This window comes from Sylvia atricapilla, chromosome 2 (genome assembly GCF_009819655.1).
Source record: "Sylvia atricapilla isolate bSylAtr1 chromosome 2, bSylAtr1.pri, whole genome shotgun sequence".
Taxonomy (NCBI): Eukaryota; Metazoa; Chordata; class Aves; order Passeriformes; family Sylviidae; genus Sylvia; species Sylvia atricapilla.
In genome coordinates, this window is record NC_089141.1 from 19346746 (window position 1) to 19363023 (window position 16278).

Below are 16278 nucleotides of genomic sequence, written 5' to 3' on the forward strand. Positions count from 1 at the left end.
AATACTATACCAGACTTAGTCTGTTGATGAAATATTATATATACCCAAGACTAATCAGTAACAATTTTCCTCCTCAATCCAATAAAACAGATAAATTCAGCAATCACTATAATAATCCCCAGCCTCCCTTTCAGTAGTACAAATGCATTAAGATAATCTAATTATCTAATGCCTATTTATCTACCTGCTACACTAATTATTTTAGTTAATACTTAGAATACAGCAGCAATTAAAAACAAATCTTTGATCTTGAAAACAGCTCTTACAACACCGCACATATTGATAAAAAATTTCTCTATTGTCACATTGTAGCACAGATCTCTCTGCTGTTGTAGAGCCTGATTATTTCCAGCAAAATCAACTGCAGAATTATGAACTCCCGATTTAAGAAATTGTAACAGCATTATATAGTAATTATGAAATTGCATCTTCATATGAATCTGCAATCTACAGTGGCTAAAACATCAAGAATGACAGGTTAAGGAAATTGACAGGAAGAGGAAATTTCCCCAATCCCTGCATTAATTTTTCACCACTCAGAAATTTGGGCAAACCCTAAGAGTTAACCACAAATGTGTAAGTGCACAGTGTTTACTTACACAAAACAAAAACATGACAAATGAGACCTAGTTGCTATTCATTTAGATAGTTTTTAGCAAAAGCCTCAAGAATAGCAACAGTGTTAAAATAGCAAGATTTTTCAAATCAAAGTTCATTATTAATAAGCTTACCCATAAAGCCTCCTTTGGCAATGCTTACGTACTCCTTATTTTTCTGAAACAGAAAAGATAATTCTGATCAGAGCAAAAACCCATGGAATGTTTGGCAAGAATGGTAATGAAACAGGCTAAGTTTGTTTACTAAAAACTGTAAACTCAAGTAATGTAAAAAACCAGTTCAGGTTTTAAGGAGAAAATGTGTTAGCATTTACCATCAATGACACATACAGACACCCTTTACTCCAGTTAAATCAAGAGCAATTTAATTGTACCTGTAAGAAATGTGCTAACACCATATTCATATACATATCTTCTTCTTCCCTGCCACTTCCCATGAAGCAGAGATGTTCCCCACCAGCTATGGAGCCAGACTCAATAGATTGTTTTTGTGCTTCTAACAGCGATTTTACAGACTGTGCAAATTCTGATGGGTTTTGAAGCATCTGTGGAATGAACAAACAAAAAACACTGTTTGACACCAAGATATTGTAACAAGAGTTGTGAAAGGAGCCAAACTTTGAGAATTGTTTACAGTTTGTTGAGGAGCAAAGCAGTAACAGGACTGTGCAAGTCACACGCACACACACGCACCCACACAGAACTTGACCAAGACCTCATGTTACATCTAGAACACTGTGAATGGGCCTTTACCTCCTCACCCCACTTGTTCTCCCCAGGAAAGAAATACACGTAGTTTTTGTTAGCTTATTCCTGAAGGCATCAAGTAATGGTGGAAAAATCTTTCATGTTGTGTTAATTTGGTAACAGAGTAGTGGGACTGGTTTCCATACTTACACATGGTTGGGCACAACACATTCAAACTTTGGAGATGTGAAACCCTTTAAATTACCTAGAATTTCTACATGCCAGTAAAGTCTTCCTCTTGCTGCCAACTCACTAAGTTTTTTCTCATTTACTTATGAAGATTTGGGAAAAAAAAATTACAACTGAGAGTGCAAGGAGGTATCTGTGATTCTTTGTACTCTCAAAAAGTTAAGGCTGGGATACCTGAAGGGCACTATTCATGCAAAAACATGGGTTCTATGTGAAAGAGGTGGAGAAACTAGGAGTTTCTAATACAGCCAGAATTATAACCTGTCTTTTGTGGGGAAGGTACTAATTTAAACTCATAAGGGAATTTTGACCTGTAACTGGATTGAGGGGGGCAGGGAGGGGCCAGAAGGGATTCTCATTATCTTGTCTGTACAGTGGATTAAATGATGAAGGACAAAGTCAGAAGTACACAACTTAGCCATCAGTAAGTAAGGCTGAATTTTAACTGGGGTTTTCCTAGAGATAAAGGCTGCTGCTTTATTACACAGGTCCTAAATCTCACTACTTCCTCTAACTATAAATGAGATGGATACCAAAGTGCTTTCTTTCCCCATTGTCTCTCCTTACAATACTTTCTGTAATTATCATATCATATATCTAAAATATTTTGGAATATAAAATGCACTGAAATTCCATTAATGACTTTTCATCACAAAGATTTTTTTTCTTTGTAGTATTTTCCTAGCATTGAAATTTTAAAAACAGGGATGAACCTGGTGACATTCATCCACCATCGTTCATGAAGGACCATTAATTCACTATACAATTTAAATACATATGAACTGATTTAAGACTTGTTTGCATGGACTCCTTTTTCATATACTATCAGCTATTTGTACTACTTAATAATTTAAAATGCTTATTTCTACTTCACTGAACATGACATTCAGTTAAGGCTAGCAGAACACCCACATACGACAGGCAAAGTTTTTTTCCTAAATGATTTTTGACCTAGGTTAAAAACCACTCAATATCAAAGAATCATCATGGTTGGAAAAGACCCTTGTCATAGAGTCCAACCACAAACGTCACACTGCCAACTCTCCACTGCTAAACCACACCCCCCAAGTGCCACATCTACAAGTAATAAACACCTCCAGTGATGGTGACTCAACTCCTTCCCTGGGCAGCCTGTTCCAATACTTGACAACACTTTTGGGGAAGAAATTTTCCCTAATATCCAACCTAAACTTCCCCTGGTGCAACAGGAAGCCACTTCCTCTTGTCCTACTGCTCACTACTTGGGAGACACTGACACCCATCTTGCTACAACCTCCTTCAGTTAGTTACAGAAAGCACCAAGGTCACTCTTCAGCCTCCTTTTCTCTCCTATGTAATTACATTTAATATTATATATGCACATGTAATACTGAATCATGCATCATCTTATTTAGAGAGATAAAGATATTAGATGCAGGATTGAATTTAACTACGGTATAAAAGTTTTTTGTGGTGTATATCCAAACAAATCGTTTCATACAGCTTCCACAGATTGCTTAAAGTAAAATAGTTGAGGGCTAATCTAGAAGTGCTGAATACACTATTGAAATGGAAGTAGTTTTTGGGGGAAAAAAGGACAGAGAAAAATACGACAATTATATTAAGAATTCGTAATCAAACAAAGTACAAAAATATTGAAGTTATTCATCCATAGCACATCTCAGTGCCAAAATAAAAGCATTTTTTCTTTCATATTGTACAGCAAAAATTTTACAGAAGCAACCAAATCCTTTTCAAGATATATGCTCTGTAAAAGCAGACTGTAAGAAGACTGGCTGAGGCAAAAAAAGAGACAAAGAAAAAAGTGCTCTTTTTAAAATTAATTACACCTTTCACTGGAAATTGGGATGCTAAAAAGAGATTTCTCCTCCAAGCAATGTTCAATCTTTAGTCTGTATGGGTTTCCATTTCTAACCAAAGAATAGGAAGTCTGGAATCCCAAATTCTAATGCCATTAAGGACTAATCTCAGTAAAACGATGTTCTACCATCTCCTTTAGAGAACTTAAGCTTTGAAACCTTACCATTACATAGCTAGACATGGCAGTCCACGACTAAATTAAGGATTCTTCATTTTTCAAAGCAAGCATTTCTCTCCCCGTCTATCTCAGTTAGGATTCAAATACCATCAAAGAAACAAAAAGCATACAAACCAAATCTGAGTCTAAATGAAATGCTGTTGATAAATGCCCAGCATTGTATTGCTCTGCAGGACGACAATCCACTACAAAGAATCTCACTCCTTCCTGAAAGGGAAATTTCTGAATTTTAAAATTGCATAATTATTGACAGAATTCAATTATATTCTAATACTAATTCCAATACTACAGGAACTGCTCGGAGAAGCTAAGAGCTATTAAAAGTATGTTACTTCCTTTGATTAATCTGAATTTTGTCTACAGTTACCAGACCACCAGTAGTATTTTAGTATCAACTTGTGTATGGAAATACATCATATTAATGCATATTGATACAACAGCTTGTGCTTGGGAAAGGATCATCCAAGTGAAATTAAATAATTACTACTGAAAGGAAACATAGTGAGTATGAGACAATCTGAGAGTCAACTACTAATCAGCACAGCACATAGGGATGGGTTTATATCCCACCAACTTGGACAGGATATAAAGAGATGCTTAACTTCATTTGCACGAGGAAAAAACCCAAACTCTGCATGACAAAACTGAGGCCTCGAAACTGCTCCAAGAAGTCAGTAGTCAATAAGAAACACTGTAATCTAACTACATTATGATCCATATATGGGTCTTAAATATTTCTAGTGAAGTCCCTGCATCTGTGCCTCCAATTAACTTCTACTCAAACATGTTTAATCAATTTTCTTTTTTCATTTAAAACTTTTACTGACAAAAGACATATCTTCCTTAACAGCATTCTTCTGAAAGGTACTGAGTAGTGAGTTTTAAATTTTCCTCTACAGTAGTTTCATTTGAAAAGGAACTCAAATTAGTAAGATACAACTTTCACCTCACACTCCTCAAATTTAAATCAGCTGTCTTTAGCTCTCCTGTGCTCCTTGCTACAGCACAAATGCAGTGAAGATAGCAGATCACTTACAAGGGAGAAATCTTCAAGACAAAAGTATTTTTCCTGAAATAGCAAATACTCATTTGTGTTGTTAGCTGCTAAAACTAATGGTTGGTGATTTATTCTTTTCCTTTTCTACAAAACAGGGCAGAGAAAGGTTAATTCAGTATACTGACTCCTTGTTGCTGATTTGCTTGCAGAATCTCAGACACAGAAACTGCTAGACAGAGAGCCTGGCTCAAGTCTGTGTCATCATCTTTGAGGCCCAGCAAGCTGCTGCCAAAAAGATTGTGGTTGTCCTAAAAAGGCAAGGAAAAAAAAAAAGATAACCTGAAGCCATTTTCTTTATGTGTGAAAGTTTAAAATAAAACTATATCTATTAAGTTGCAAATACTAAGTTCCCCACATGTGTATCCTGTCCACATAGTAAGGAAACTTTTAATCAACTGAAATTCTTTCTGAAAATCATGGCAAGGTCTGCACTTCCATTACAGACACACTTGTTTACCACTCTGACCATGCCAACATGATGCAGTGCCTCTGGTATTTGGGTTTTAATTGTTTGTTTTGGTTTTTCCCCACAAAAAAACCCCTCCCATACCTGTCTACACACATCAGAGAAAGTACATACAAGCCGAGGGCAATGTACTTGTCAAACAGTTTTATTTGATTCATTCACTAAGTCAGATATCAGGATTAAGGAAGAGCTGCAAGAACAGTACAGGTGATAATAGATTTACCTATAGTAAGAGAGTTTTTCCTCTTTGTTATGGCACATACAGCTAGCACTGCTGTGGAGAGTACTACAATGCAATTGTGTCAATATAAATTTTAGCTTCATCAGTTCTTACAAGAACCTCATTTGGGAAATGAGGTTATCAGTCATGAAGTGAGAATATTGCAAGGAAGCTTCTCTCTCATATGTTTCACTTAACCTTATCCTTCTAAGATCCTAACAGTAAATTCCACCAGAGTAACAACATGAAAAAATTGTTTTAAAAAAAAAAAAAAAGAATATTGCAATGAAATATTCAAAGTTACTGTCAGCAGGAAGTTAAACACTTGCAAAAAGAAGAGAATGTCAAAATTGATGTTATTACCTTCCTGAAAGAAGCGGGAGTTTTGCTACAGTAATATTGTGCTAAAGAGAACAGGTCTTCTATATCCTCTAAATCGAGATTGGCTGGTGATGTTTCTAAGAATTCTGAGACAGACAAACAACATAAATGCAACACTATTTCAGACACAGAAATCAAGCAACAGAGATCATGAAAGAATTTGTTTTTAACAAGGCATAACAATCTAGGGTATTGATTAAACATGAATATTGATCCACTCTCCAGATGAAAAGTGAAGACACAGGAAATACTCCTTATCCATAGAAAAATTATGCTTTTTGCTAGACATTCAAACCTTCTACATAAATTATTTTTTTTACCACATTCTTACTTCTGTATAGTTTTAGCTTTCAGTTCTAATTATAAGTCAGCTACTTTCTCAAGAGCTCTCATCATGAGAATCCTTTAAAATGAGTACTTAATCAGTAGCACTGTTCTCTGTCCAGGATAACCCAAGGGTGTAGCTCCACAGCGTATGGCAAAGACACAAAATTCCAAGCACTCTCATTTTGAACTACTGTAATTTATGAATTACATTGTATTATGTACGTAAAAAACCTAACCAAAGGCAAGAGTTATTTAAATTTTCTACTGAATTTTAATGCATTTACTACAAAAACAATGAATTAGGCTCAGATCAAGTGTGCATGAAGACAATCCAGAAAATGCAACAAGTGCAGTAGATTTAAAGAAGGATTTCACAGCTGTTGCTTTGGGCTTAGAAAGACCAGTTTCTAGTGATTGTTTCCAGTACTTCAAACTGAAGCATAATACTAGTTCTGGGAGTACTAAAAGGAATAAGGAAAGAAGGCCAAGGACAGGGCAGCAAAAGAAATAGTAAGAAAGGAATTAGTGGGTCAAGGGATTCATTAATGAGAAAAATCAGATGGAAATAAACAATCTAGCTCTTTAGCAACAAAAAAATAGTAATAAATGGGGATTACAGTATATAGTAAATATGTCACTAGCAGCTATGTAAGAGAAGTACTTACTTATCATTTCTTCTTTATCTGATTCTTGTGCTAAGATAACGTCTCTGAAAACAGTAAAGTCACAGGCATAGATTAAGTCAGTAAAACCAAAATGAAACAAACCTGGATTAATACAGTGTCTGCAAAGAATGTCCCAAAGAATTAACTGCACACTTACTTTGCATTGACAAGGATGATCAACATTAAGAAATAAATAAAGAATGGATCTGCTTGTTGTAGATATCCATCCCATATTGCCTGAGTGACTTCAGCTGAACAGTAGTAGGAGAAAAGGCTTCCAAGCTAAAAATTTGGAAAACAATGTGATAAAAAGCAATTACCAGGAACAGTCTTTTCAGAAATACATTTTTAACAGAGACACAAGATAGCTAAAAGAAAATAAACCCAACAAAATTATGATAAAACTTACATCTGCACAGCGTACTGAAGGATGGTTCTAATCGCTAAACCAATTTTTAGGGAAACAGTGCACAATACTACAGAGTATCTGTGAATAAGGATAACTATTGTGAAGGCAAAGTTAGCTGTACACTGCCAGCCTTGCAAATTCAACCAAAGATAACACAATCAAGCTGGAGTACTGTTTAGCTCACAGCCACTGCTAAATACGAATTATACTAACAAGACAATCATAAGAGAATATTTTTACTCAAATAGCATAGCAATTAGGGCTTTGAAAGGATCCTGAAAACATAATTATTTTTATTTTTCACTGTAGGATTGGGCTAATTGAACATAGTTGAACATTAGTTTGACATCACTTACTTAGCATTACATTATGATGCTTTATGACTGAGTAATTAAACATTTGCAAGCATCAGAAGACTTTCATTACCATTAAGAAACTCATTGCCTGCTCCCATGCTCCCACTTGAAAATACATCCTCTCTGATATACAAAGTTCAAAGCAAATAAAGGGTAGGATCTTAATCCCATACACGCCAGACAGGTTTACAACCACACCTAAATCAAACGCATACCACCTGACTCCACTGGGGTCTTACTGAACTTGCTGATGCACACAAATTCTGTATCAACACAGCTATAGCTTTCAAAAGGTTGGTATCTGTTTGAAAATATTCCACTATTGTGGAATATTTCAACATTTGCTAGTATAGTTTTATAGCAAAAGATAAGAAGAACTACTTAATTCTGATTCTAATGCAACTGAAGACAAAACATCCATGAATAAGATGACAGTGGCAGGTCTCTGTATGTTGCTTATATATTTCTAAGTATCAGTGATACACCTCTATAGACTGAGATTTTTCACAGATGAAACAGGGAATTTTACTGTAATCTCATTATATAAAATGAAACTTAAGGGATTTTTTCCTAAAATTGTACACCAGGAAGCATGGCATTGAGTACTGGCAGTTACACCAGCTTACTTCACTATCACTTTTCAGAGAGAAGATTCTTTTACTAATTAGGTTCCAAAATTCTAATAAACAACTTCAAAGAATTTTGTATTTATAAGGAAAATTTTACTAAAAACTGGAAATTGAGTGGCAAAAAAGACCTTATTTCTCTTTTGAAGGCTCATGAGAGTAGAAAAAGGCAGATTTCGAGATAAAAAATTTTCCTAGACATATTTTTGTACTAAAATTGGCAGCAGCCTAAAAAAAAAACCCAAAACTAAACAACAAACCAAAACAAACAAACAAAAACCTGAAAAACCCAAACCAAACCAAAAACAAAAAACCAAATACAGACCTCACAGTTTAACAATTCATTTCAGTCTTCTTCAACTGAAAATACACGAAGTTGAAAAAATTTTACATAGCCAATGAATATGAAAGAAGAACCTAGAAGAGTTCACGGGTCAAAGCCTTCTCTATTAAGTTACAGACTTTGCCTGTGCAAGCACAGTACCACAAACTTGTATTGCATATACGAAGTAGCATTGAAACAAAAATTTTGTTGCAGTCCTGCTAAACATAAAAAATGATGGAGGTAAGTATCTTTGGAACTACCCACAATCTGAGGCAGTTTTGAAGAGGAAATGCCTAATGCTTTAAAAGTTGTAAAATATATGTGCCTGAATTCTGAAAGACATACATATATGTCTTAGCAGGGAATTTTTTAAAACAATTCATACTTCAGCTTTAAAAGACCTGTTAGACTGATGTTTACCCATGTCTACAACATACAGCTGCCTACAATAAAAACTAACATCAGGGCTTATTCCTTTTTGAGTAATCACCTGCTCTCATTCTTCCTTTCTGCAAGAAGTTTCTAACATCAGTGGCTCAATAAGGTTCTCAGTAGAATAGAAACGTGACATTAAAAAGACTTTGTACCTCATGCTAAACACTGAAGACAAAAAGCCCACACTGTATTAAAACATGCAATTTCTTTTAACATATGCGGTTCTAATTGCGTGTACTACTCTTCCATAAACTGGCAACATGTACTTAAATTTTAACAGAAATTTATTTTTCATTATGTTTCCCTACTTTCACTTCATTACCCAGTTGAGTGCATATGAATCTGGAGTCATCTTCTTGGTATCAAGGAAAGAGCAGAGTTCAGGCTCATGGTACTGAAGCAGCAGTCTAAATAGGTGAAAGGGTCTTCCCTTCATGAAACAATCCCTAAAAAGCAGCAATGAAAATAATAAACTCCCCTGCAATACTGCAGTTTTCAGACTTACAGTAGCAGTAAGTAAGCAGTACAGTAGCAGTATCTGTGATTATGTGATTTCCTGTACATTGCTCTTTTAATTCACAGGGACTGATCATGAAGTCAGCTTGCCTCAAGAGTCAAAAAACCAACCAACCAAATCAAACCAACAAAACCTCCACAAACACTGAAACCCACATTAAATTAACAAGGCAGCAGAATAAAATACTATCAATACTTGACAGATTATACAGTGCAGAAGCATTTAAAACACATTTAAATCTCAAAACAAGGGAAGCATGGTACCAATGGAGCAGAGATTCACTGATCTACTATAAATTGCCTATGTCTCCCACTGAAGAGAAAAAACCCGGAAAGACTCTACATCTCCTTGAAACACCAACTAGATTCCTACAGAGAAGCTCAAATATCAGATACTCTGCAAGCCTTCTACACATGAGTTATCCCCATATCACCACTATCCCCAAACAGCTCCCAAGAGTGTTTCAGAGAAGAAGGGACATGAGCTGAGTCAAGTGACAGGAGTGATAAATGCTTCTTGCCACTACAGCAAGCATGCATTTTTCATATTTTGGGCACATATCCATCAGCCAGGCTGGAATCTCCTTTCCAGACAATCCACTCTAAGATCTTTAATTACAGACCATCCAGCCTTGCTGAAGTATCATGGTGCTCCAACATACGTAAGAACTTACTTTAGTAAGAGCACCTACACAACAGCAATAAAGCTCAAATTTAGTTATTTGTCATTAAAAATATCTACCAACTTAAAAGAAATAATTTGAGACCCAACTCAATAGAACATAAGTATCAACTACTTCTAAAGAGACTTTGAGACTTAATTAGTGCTTATAAATGACTATTTCTGAAGGGATAGAAGTATTTAAGATATCAAAAATGGTAGGAAAGGGAAAAAAAACCACTCTCACATAACCTATGTGAATTAGTTAATAAACAAATGGTTTTGATATTGCATGAAAAAATAATTCTTTAAAAGGCATATTAAGTCTAGTCAGACGCCAATTCTTTGCATCTTAAATGCATCTTAAACTAACACAACCATCTCCCGGATTTCAAACCAACAGGTACTGAAATTTATGATCATATGAAAGAATCTGACAACATGGCTACAAACAGTGCTGCTCTAGCCAAAACCAATATGCACATCTTTCAGAGAATACTCCTACTGCCAAAAAAATAGTACATGTGGAAAAGAAGGAGTTTTACCTTGGAATGAATTTATTCATGATAGCATAGAAGCAGTTGTACAAATCACTGCAGGGCAAGTGAAGCTGCACCAGAGGTTTGAGCAGATGTATCCAGCCGAGGCAAGAACTGTATTTAACATTGCGTGATTTACAATAAAAAGTAATAACAGACTCAGTATCCAAAATTAATACTGATTTCTCTTCTTCTGGCACCGACAACTGGTCTGAAACAGGCACAGTAATACAAACTGTGTTAAAGGCTTTTCAGGGAAATTGGATGAGATTATTTCACAGCAGAATTGCACCAACACGGACTGATCGTGGAAAAAAACCAACAAAACCAGACAAACAAAAAACTGGCTATTTGGATCAAATTCTTACAGAAAAGCATTTAAAAAGGTATCAAAATACAAGCGATTTTATAAACCCAGTAGGATAAGACATTTAAATATCATTTAAATACCACAACAACAGGATGAAAGAAGTTTGGGGTTTCTAGGATCCATATGAAAGAAGGAGGTAGATTCTTTCAATCCACAGAGTGCTGCTGTTCTACTCGTATTTGATGTGCTCAGCACACAATTTAGGTTTAACTCTACAACAGATTCATTTGAACTTCAACATAGATCAATCAACCCACAATGTATACCTTCAATTCCTCAAAAGCTGACTGACATGCAAACTTACCCAGATAAGAAGTTTTAGGTCAGCTAGGCTTACAGACTTGAATTTGAGCATTATGTTATAAATCACATTTTTTTATGTCCAGGGTGTGGGAAAGAGATCTGTACACACTACATTAACATAGTGGCATTAAAATTTTAGGAAACATCTTTCTCCATTAGTTACAAGAAGATCATGAGTCTCATTACTATAAATAATTCTTTTTATTACACAAGTCTTTAACACTTTCCCATCAAAGCCAGTCAATATTTGGCATACCTTTTCTCTACCTCTCAGAAAAAAGAAACAGCACATAAAACTCACTTGCCAGCTGAGGATATACTTTAAATTTGGAGACTACTTGCTTTGCTAAAACATGGAAATAGAAACATTTAATCCAACCAAAGAAACTGAAGCCTCCATACAACCTCCTTTCTGAAGTAACTTTACATTTGTTCCCTTTACCAGTTTAAATCATTACATATCACAAAATATTTGCCAATTAATACAAAGAGAGAACTATCACAAACCAAAGTGCTTAGTTTTGTATGTTATGAATATAACCAGGACATTTTGCATCTTCCTGAAGAGAGACTGTGATTAAATAAGAGAGTGGAAATTCCACCCTCATCTCTTTCCTTTACAGGATAGAGAGAAGGAAACTAAGTCCTACCAGACTTTAGGGCCAGAAAGTGTAGAACTGCATTTCAGAAATGATAGGTATGTATGCATGCACCAACTTCATCCTCTGCCTTAACTTTCAATCGCACAAGAATAAATAAAGTCATAGGTAATAAACTAGAACATTCTCTTATTGAAGTTGTGACATGCATCCTGATTAATGAGTCTGCATTGTCTGTGTTTAAGTGATCACTGATATTAGTGCTGTTTGACCAGTTCTGTGATGAGCTGCCAAGCAGATCCTGTGGCACCTCCTTGCAGACATACCAGAGTATTATTTCCTTTGTCCTAGCAGCACCTTGCTTGCACAAACACAGCATTTTATTTTCACTGAAAATGCTATTAGGAAGTATCTTTCTTTAAACTAGTTTTTGAAGTCCAAAATGTTTAATATATTTCTTCTCTCAAATGTTTTATGCATTTTCATGCTACAGCAGGTTTTTAGATTAAGAACCAGGCCTTCCACAAATAAAAACCTGCAGGACACTATACAAAGAATGTCTGCTTTAAAAGATGGAGCTTGGAAAACCATTACTATTTTTTCTTCTCACAAAGCTTTCTGACTACGCAAAATATCATTTGCAAGCTAATACTTTACACTCCTACAATGTCATCCACCCCAAAGTCTCTGTACATGTAAGATACTATTTTTTTCTTACAGTTTCTTACTGATTTTTATCTGCTCTTTACTCTTCCTCTTCAAGGCTTCCTCCAAAGTGTAAACATCATTCAGATAATTTAATTGAAAAAAAAGCTTAAGATAACTGAGAATACAGAAGTTTTCAAACTGTTGATAAAAATGTAACAGAACTTACCAATTAACTCTTGGCAATCTTTATGAATTATACTCTGCTCAGGTAGGTCTAAGGAGCCATCCCAGGATGCCAGGCTGTCCCCCTTTCCTACAACATTTAGTGCAATCTGAAAACAAAACCAGAAATATCTTAGTATCTTCTTGCAGTTGTTCAATTACTGAACCCAGTAATAAAAAAAAAAAAAAATAGAAGAGAACTATTCTTAAACTTAATCAACACAGATGCATATTAAAATTCCAGTACTATACCTCTTCTATAGAGAGCCTGGCAATTAAATTTTTTACCTCAAATGAAACGTAACTTCAGGTATTTCCTGCTTCTTGATTTAAACTCCTATTTACCTTCCAGACTTTGGCCCTTAGATCAGCAGGCAATTGCCTTCCTTGAATGATGTTTCTCACAGTTTCAAGGTCACAACCTCCTTCTTCTAGAGCGTCTGCAAGATCTTTTATCCTAAAATAATGGAATGTAATTTAAAAAATAAATTATACTATTTTTCAATGTTTATGTAGACTGAAGGCTACTGTCAGGCAAATCCCACACATATGCAAAGGTATAAGACAATTTGAAAATTACTAAAAAGAAACACTTGCAAAAAGTTATTTATTCTTCTACTTTAAGGCTGCTTGAAACTCCATTCAACTTACACAGAAGAAAAAAGAAATTCACTTTTTTGTTTTCATTAAGTGGCAATGTTGAAAAATGTATCACAAAAATGCAAATTCAGTTGCACTTTACAATTCTCAATTTCAGTTTTCACACACACACAAAGCAAACATTGCACCTAAATCAGACAGTGGAGTTATTTTAAATAAAATATTAGGTGTCCTAGAAAACAGAACACTTATTTTGAAGGTTTAGAACAGTCAGCTTTTAACCTCATCTTCCCTGAAATGGGTAAAGATCTTCTAGTCAAACTCAAAGTTATATTTAGTTATAGTATTTTAAGTGTGGACATTTGCACAAGTCTGAATTAAAACATACAAAAATGTTAACACACAGAGTAGGAAAATACACAAATTGATGTGACAAACATTAATGATGATTGCTGCAGTAAGACAACGAAAGTTCACAAGCATTATAGATAAGAAGGAATTCAGCATTCAGGAATGATTACTTTACAATCTCTCTGATAGCTTCTGCAGACTGGCTCAATGTTTCCATGCTGTCAGTAATGGGAGAACCACATCTGATGATTTCAGGATTTCAATATCATGGAGCAGAGCAGTGGCAAAACAGGTTCACTGGAAAAATAGCAATGGCAGTGACACATAGGTCCCATTGGCAAAACTTCTCCCTTGCTATAGCCTCTTAATTTTCTTCTACTTGCTCTGACATCTGCCTTAAGAAAGGCTTTGCTTCAGATACCTGATGAGCTAAACATACATCCAGGGGGTTTATGGCCAGAGCAAAACAAAGAACCTCTAGGACAGATATTCACATGGGAAGATGCATTCCTGGTGAATAACACATCTATTTATACACATGGAGTAACAGGTGTTGAACTGTTATCAGTTTAATTCTCAATTACTCCATGACTACCATGTAGTCAATTCAAATAGCCACAGAAAAAGAATGTCAGCTGTTGAACTCTCGCTGACTTTAATTTCCATATATCCACAACTAACTCCTTGATATAAAGGTTCACAAGTTTGGTCTCCTGAAAACTTCAAACACACATTTCTGATTTTCTTAATAACATCTTTTTAGACAAATAGATTAAAATCCCAGACCTGGAAGAAGGTATGCAGATATTTGGCTAGCTTTACTCAAGACTTCTTGAGGTATTTTCAGGTCTGAAGAATAAGCATTTTCCTTGCATTGTGTCAGCCAGTTTCTTTGTCACTACTTTTTGGTTTGCATTTTAAATCATCTTTCAAATATACACAGGGGCACAACTCTATTGTCTTCAAGTAATTTTGCAAATTTAGATGAAAGGAAGGACAGATTACAAAGAGACTGACTTGCCTTATTTTCTCACATTTTCAGTATTACAAAAAAAGAACAAAATTTCCTAAGTCTGTTTTGTATAGGGTTACAGGCTGCACATATTGCCAATCTCTTTCCAGAGATAGAAATGGAGGGGAAGAAGAGTATGGAAGCACACTTGTACTTCCATCACCTATCCTGTTGTCCAGTTGTGTACATAATGGTCAAAGCCTGAAAAGTTAAACGAATGGGTCAGTTAGCCCTGAATAAAAATCAAGTATTTCCAGGGCATCTACACAAAGAGACCTCCTAGCTCTCAGTAGAACTGCATGAACTCTAGGATGATCTAGCTTCAACAGAAGCCAACATCAAACATCAGCTGAAGAGAATGAGGTGCTCTTAGACATATTGCACGTTTCTGTGAACACTGTGTATGAAAAACAGACCAGAGAGCAACAGCCAGGCCTTGAATTACAGCATGCAAAGTATAACTAGTTGCTACAACTATATCCAAGTATTAAACAGGTATGTAGAAATGAATTGCAACAGCTGTATACACGTTCCATTTCTAGAAAGGTCCTAAATTGAAATACTTTAACTTCATTTCTATGTCACCCAAAGAAACTCTTTTAAGAAAAAAAAAAGTAATTTTTACAACATTTAAAACTACATCTACACTGATTACAGAATCACCTTGCAAAGAATGTTTCTCAAACCTGCAAGCACAAATTCTACCAGTTACTGGTACCCAGTATTCAAACAGCCATGCAAGGGTTAAGACCAACTTCAACATGTTATCTACAAATGTGTGCTTCTGCTGCTTGACAATATATCACCATTTGCAAAAACTTCTTCCAAGGGCTGTCACCCCCACTTTCTGCACTGTAAAGATGAGAGGCAAATGCTAGTTTTAGTACTTCACCTCACAAAGCAAAACACTGACATGCCCATCTGCCACATGAAGAGATGTGAAGCATTACCAACAAGGAGTTAAATGAAATAACAGTATGGGGGAAAAATGCTTTGTTCTACTGTGATTCAATTAGGTGCTCATTTCCTCCATCAACTGCAAGATTGAAAAATCCTTACAGCCTCTGAGCAAAGATTAAACAAATTCTTTTCTAATAAACTTTTTGTTCAGGCTAACTTGCAAAGTACAAAACATGAACGTGATTTCAACACTTTAACACATGTCCACTTGCTGTGTTCTACCTTATTTCTGCCAGTTGTTTTATAAATATTCCAGTAAACTGCTAGCAATCTGGATCCTTGCCTTTCATCAGTGAAGGGCAGCTAGGAAGTTTTCTGTTCACATGGACAATTATCACACTTATTTTGAACAGAAAACAGCACTTCTCCATGTCAGCAAACTCCTCCACACCTGAACATCTGCACTTTCTGCTCTGCCATGGCTTCACTGCCTGTTTCTAGGTGCTACTCAAAATTTTGGTTATATGTGTAGAATGCCAGCTTACACCCCAGCCATGGCCTGAAAGGTAAATTCCCACATGATGTACCATTCAAAATGTCATGATACAAAATGTTCCTGTCGGTGTATCTGCAGTAAATCTCCACACTTACAGAAGGATCTCTTACACTCACGCCAGTCTAGTGACATTAAAATCAATA

General features: G+C 35.5%; 1 protein-coding gene across 2 annotated transcripts in view; it reads right to left on the reverse strand.

The window, feature by feature from the left end:
• Window positions 1–16278, reverse strand: part of TBC1D23 (TBC1 domain family member 23) — a 31348-nt gene that overhangs the window by 11389 nt on the left and 3681 nt on the right. For both annotated transcript variants that reach the window (XM_066340920.1, XM_066340919.1), the window contains exons 2-12: window positions 13062–13173; window positions 12721–12826; window positions 10581–10785; window positions 9181–9304; window positions 6865–6989; window positions 6708–6751; window positions 5698–5801; window positions 4774–4896; window positions 3706–3798; window positions 992–1162; window positions 732–774 (exon numbers count right to left, since the gene is read on the reverse strand). In XM_066340920.1, coding sequence (XP_066197017.1) covers window positions 732–774; window positions 992–1162; window positions 3706–3798; window positions 4774–4896; window positions 5698–5801; window positions 6708–6751; window positions 6865–6989; window positions 9181–9304; window positions 10581–10785; window positions 12721–12826; window positions 13062–13173 — 1250 coding nt within the window. The remainder of the gene's footprint in view (window positions 1–731; window positions 775–991; window positions 1163–3705; window positions 3799–4773; window positions 4897–5697; window positions 5802–6707; window positions 6752–6864; window positions 6990–9180; window positions 9305–10580; window positions 10786–12720; window positions 12827–13061; window positions 13174–16278) is intronic.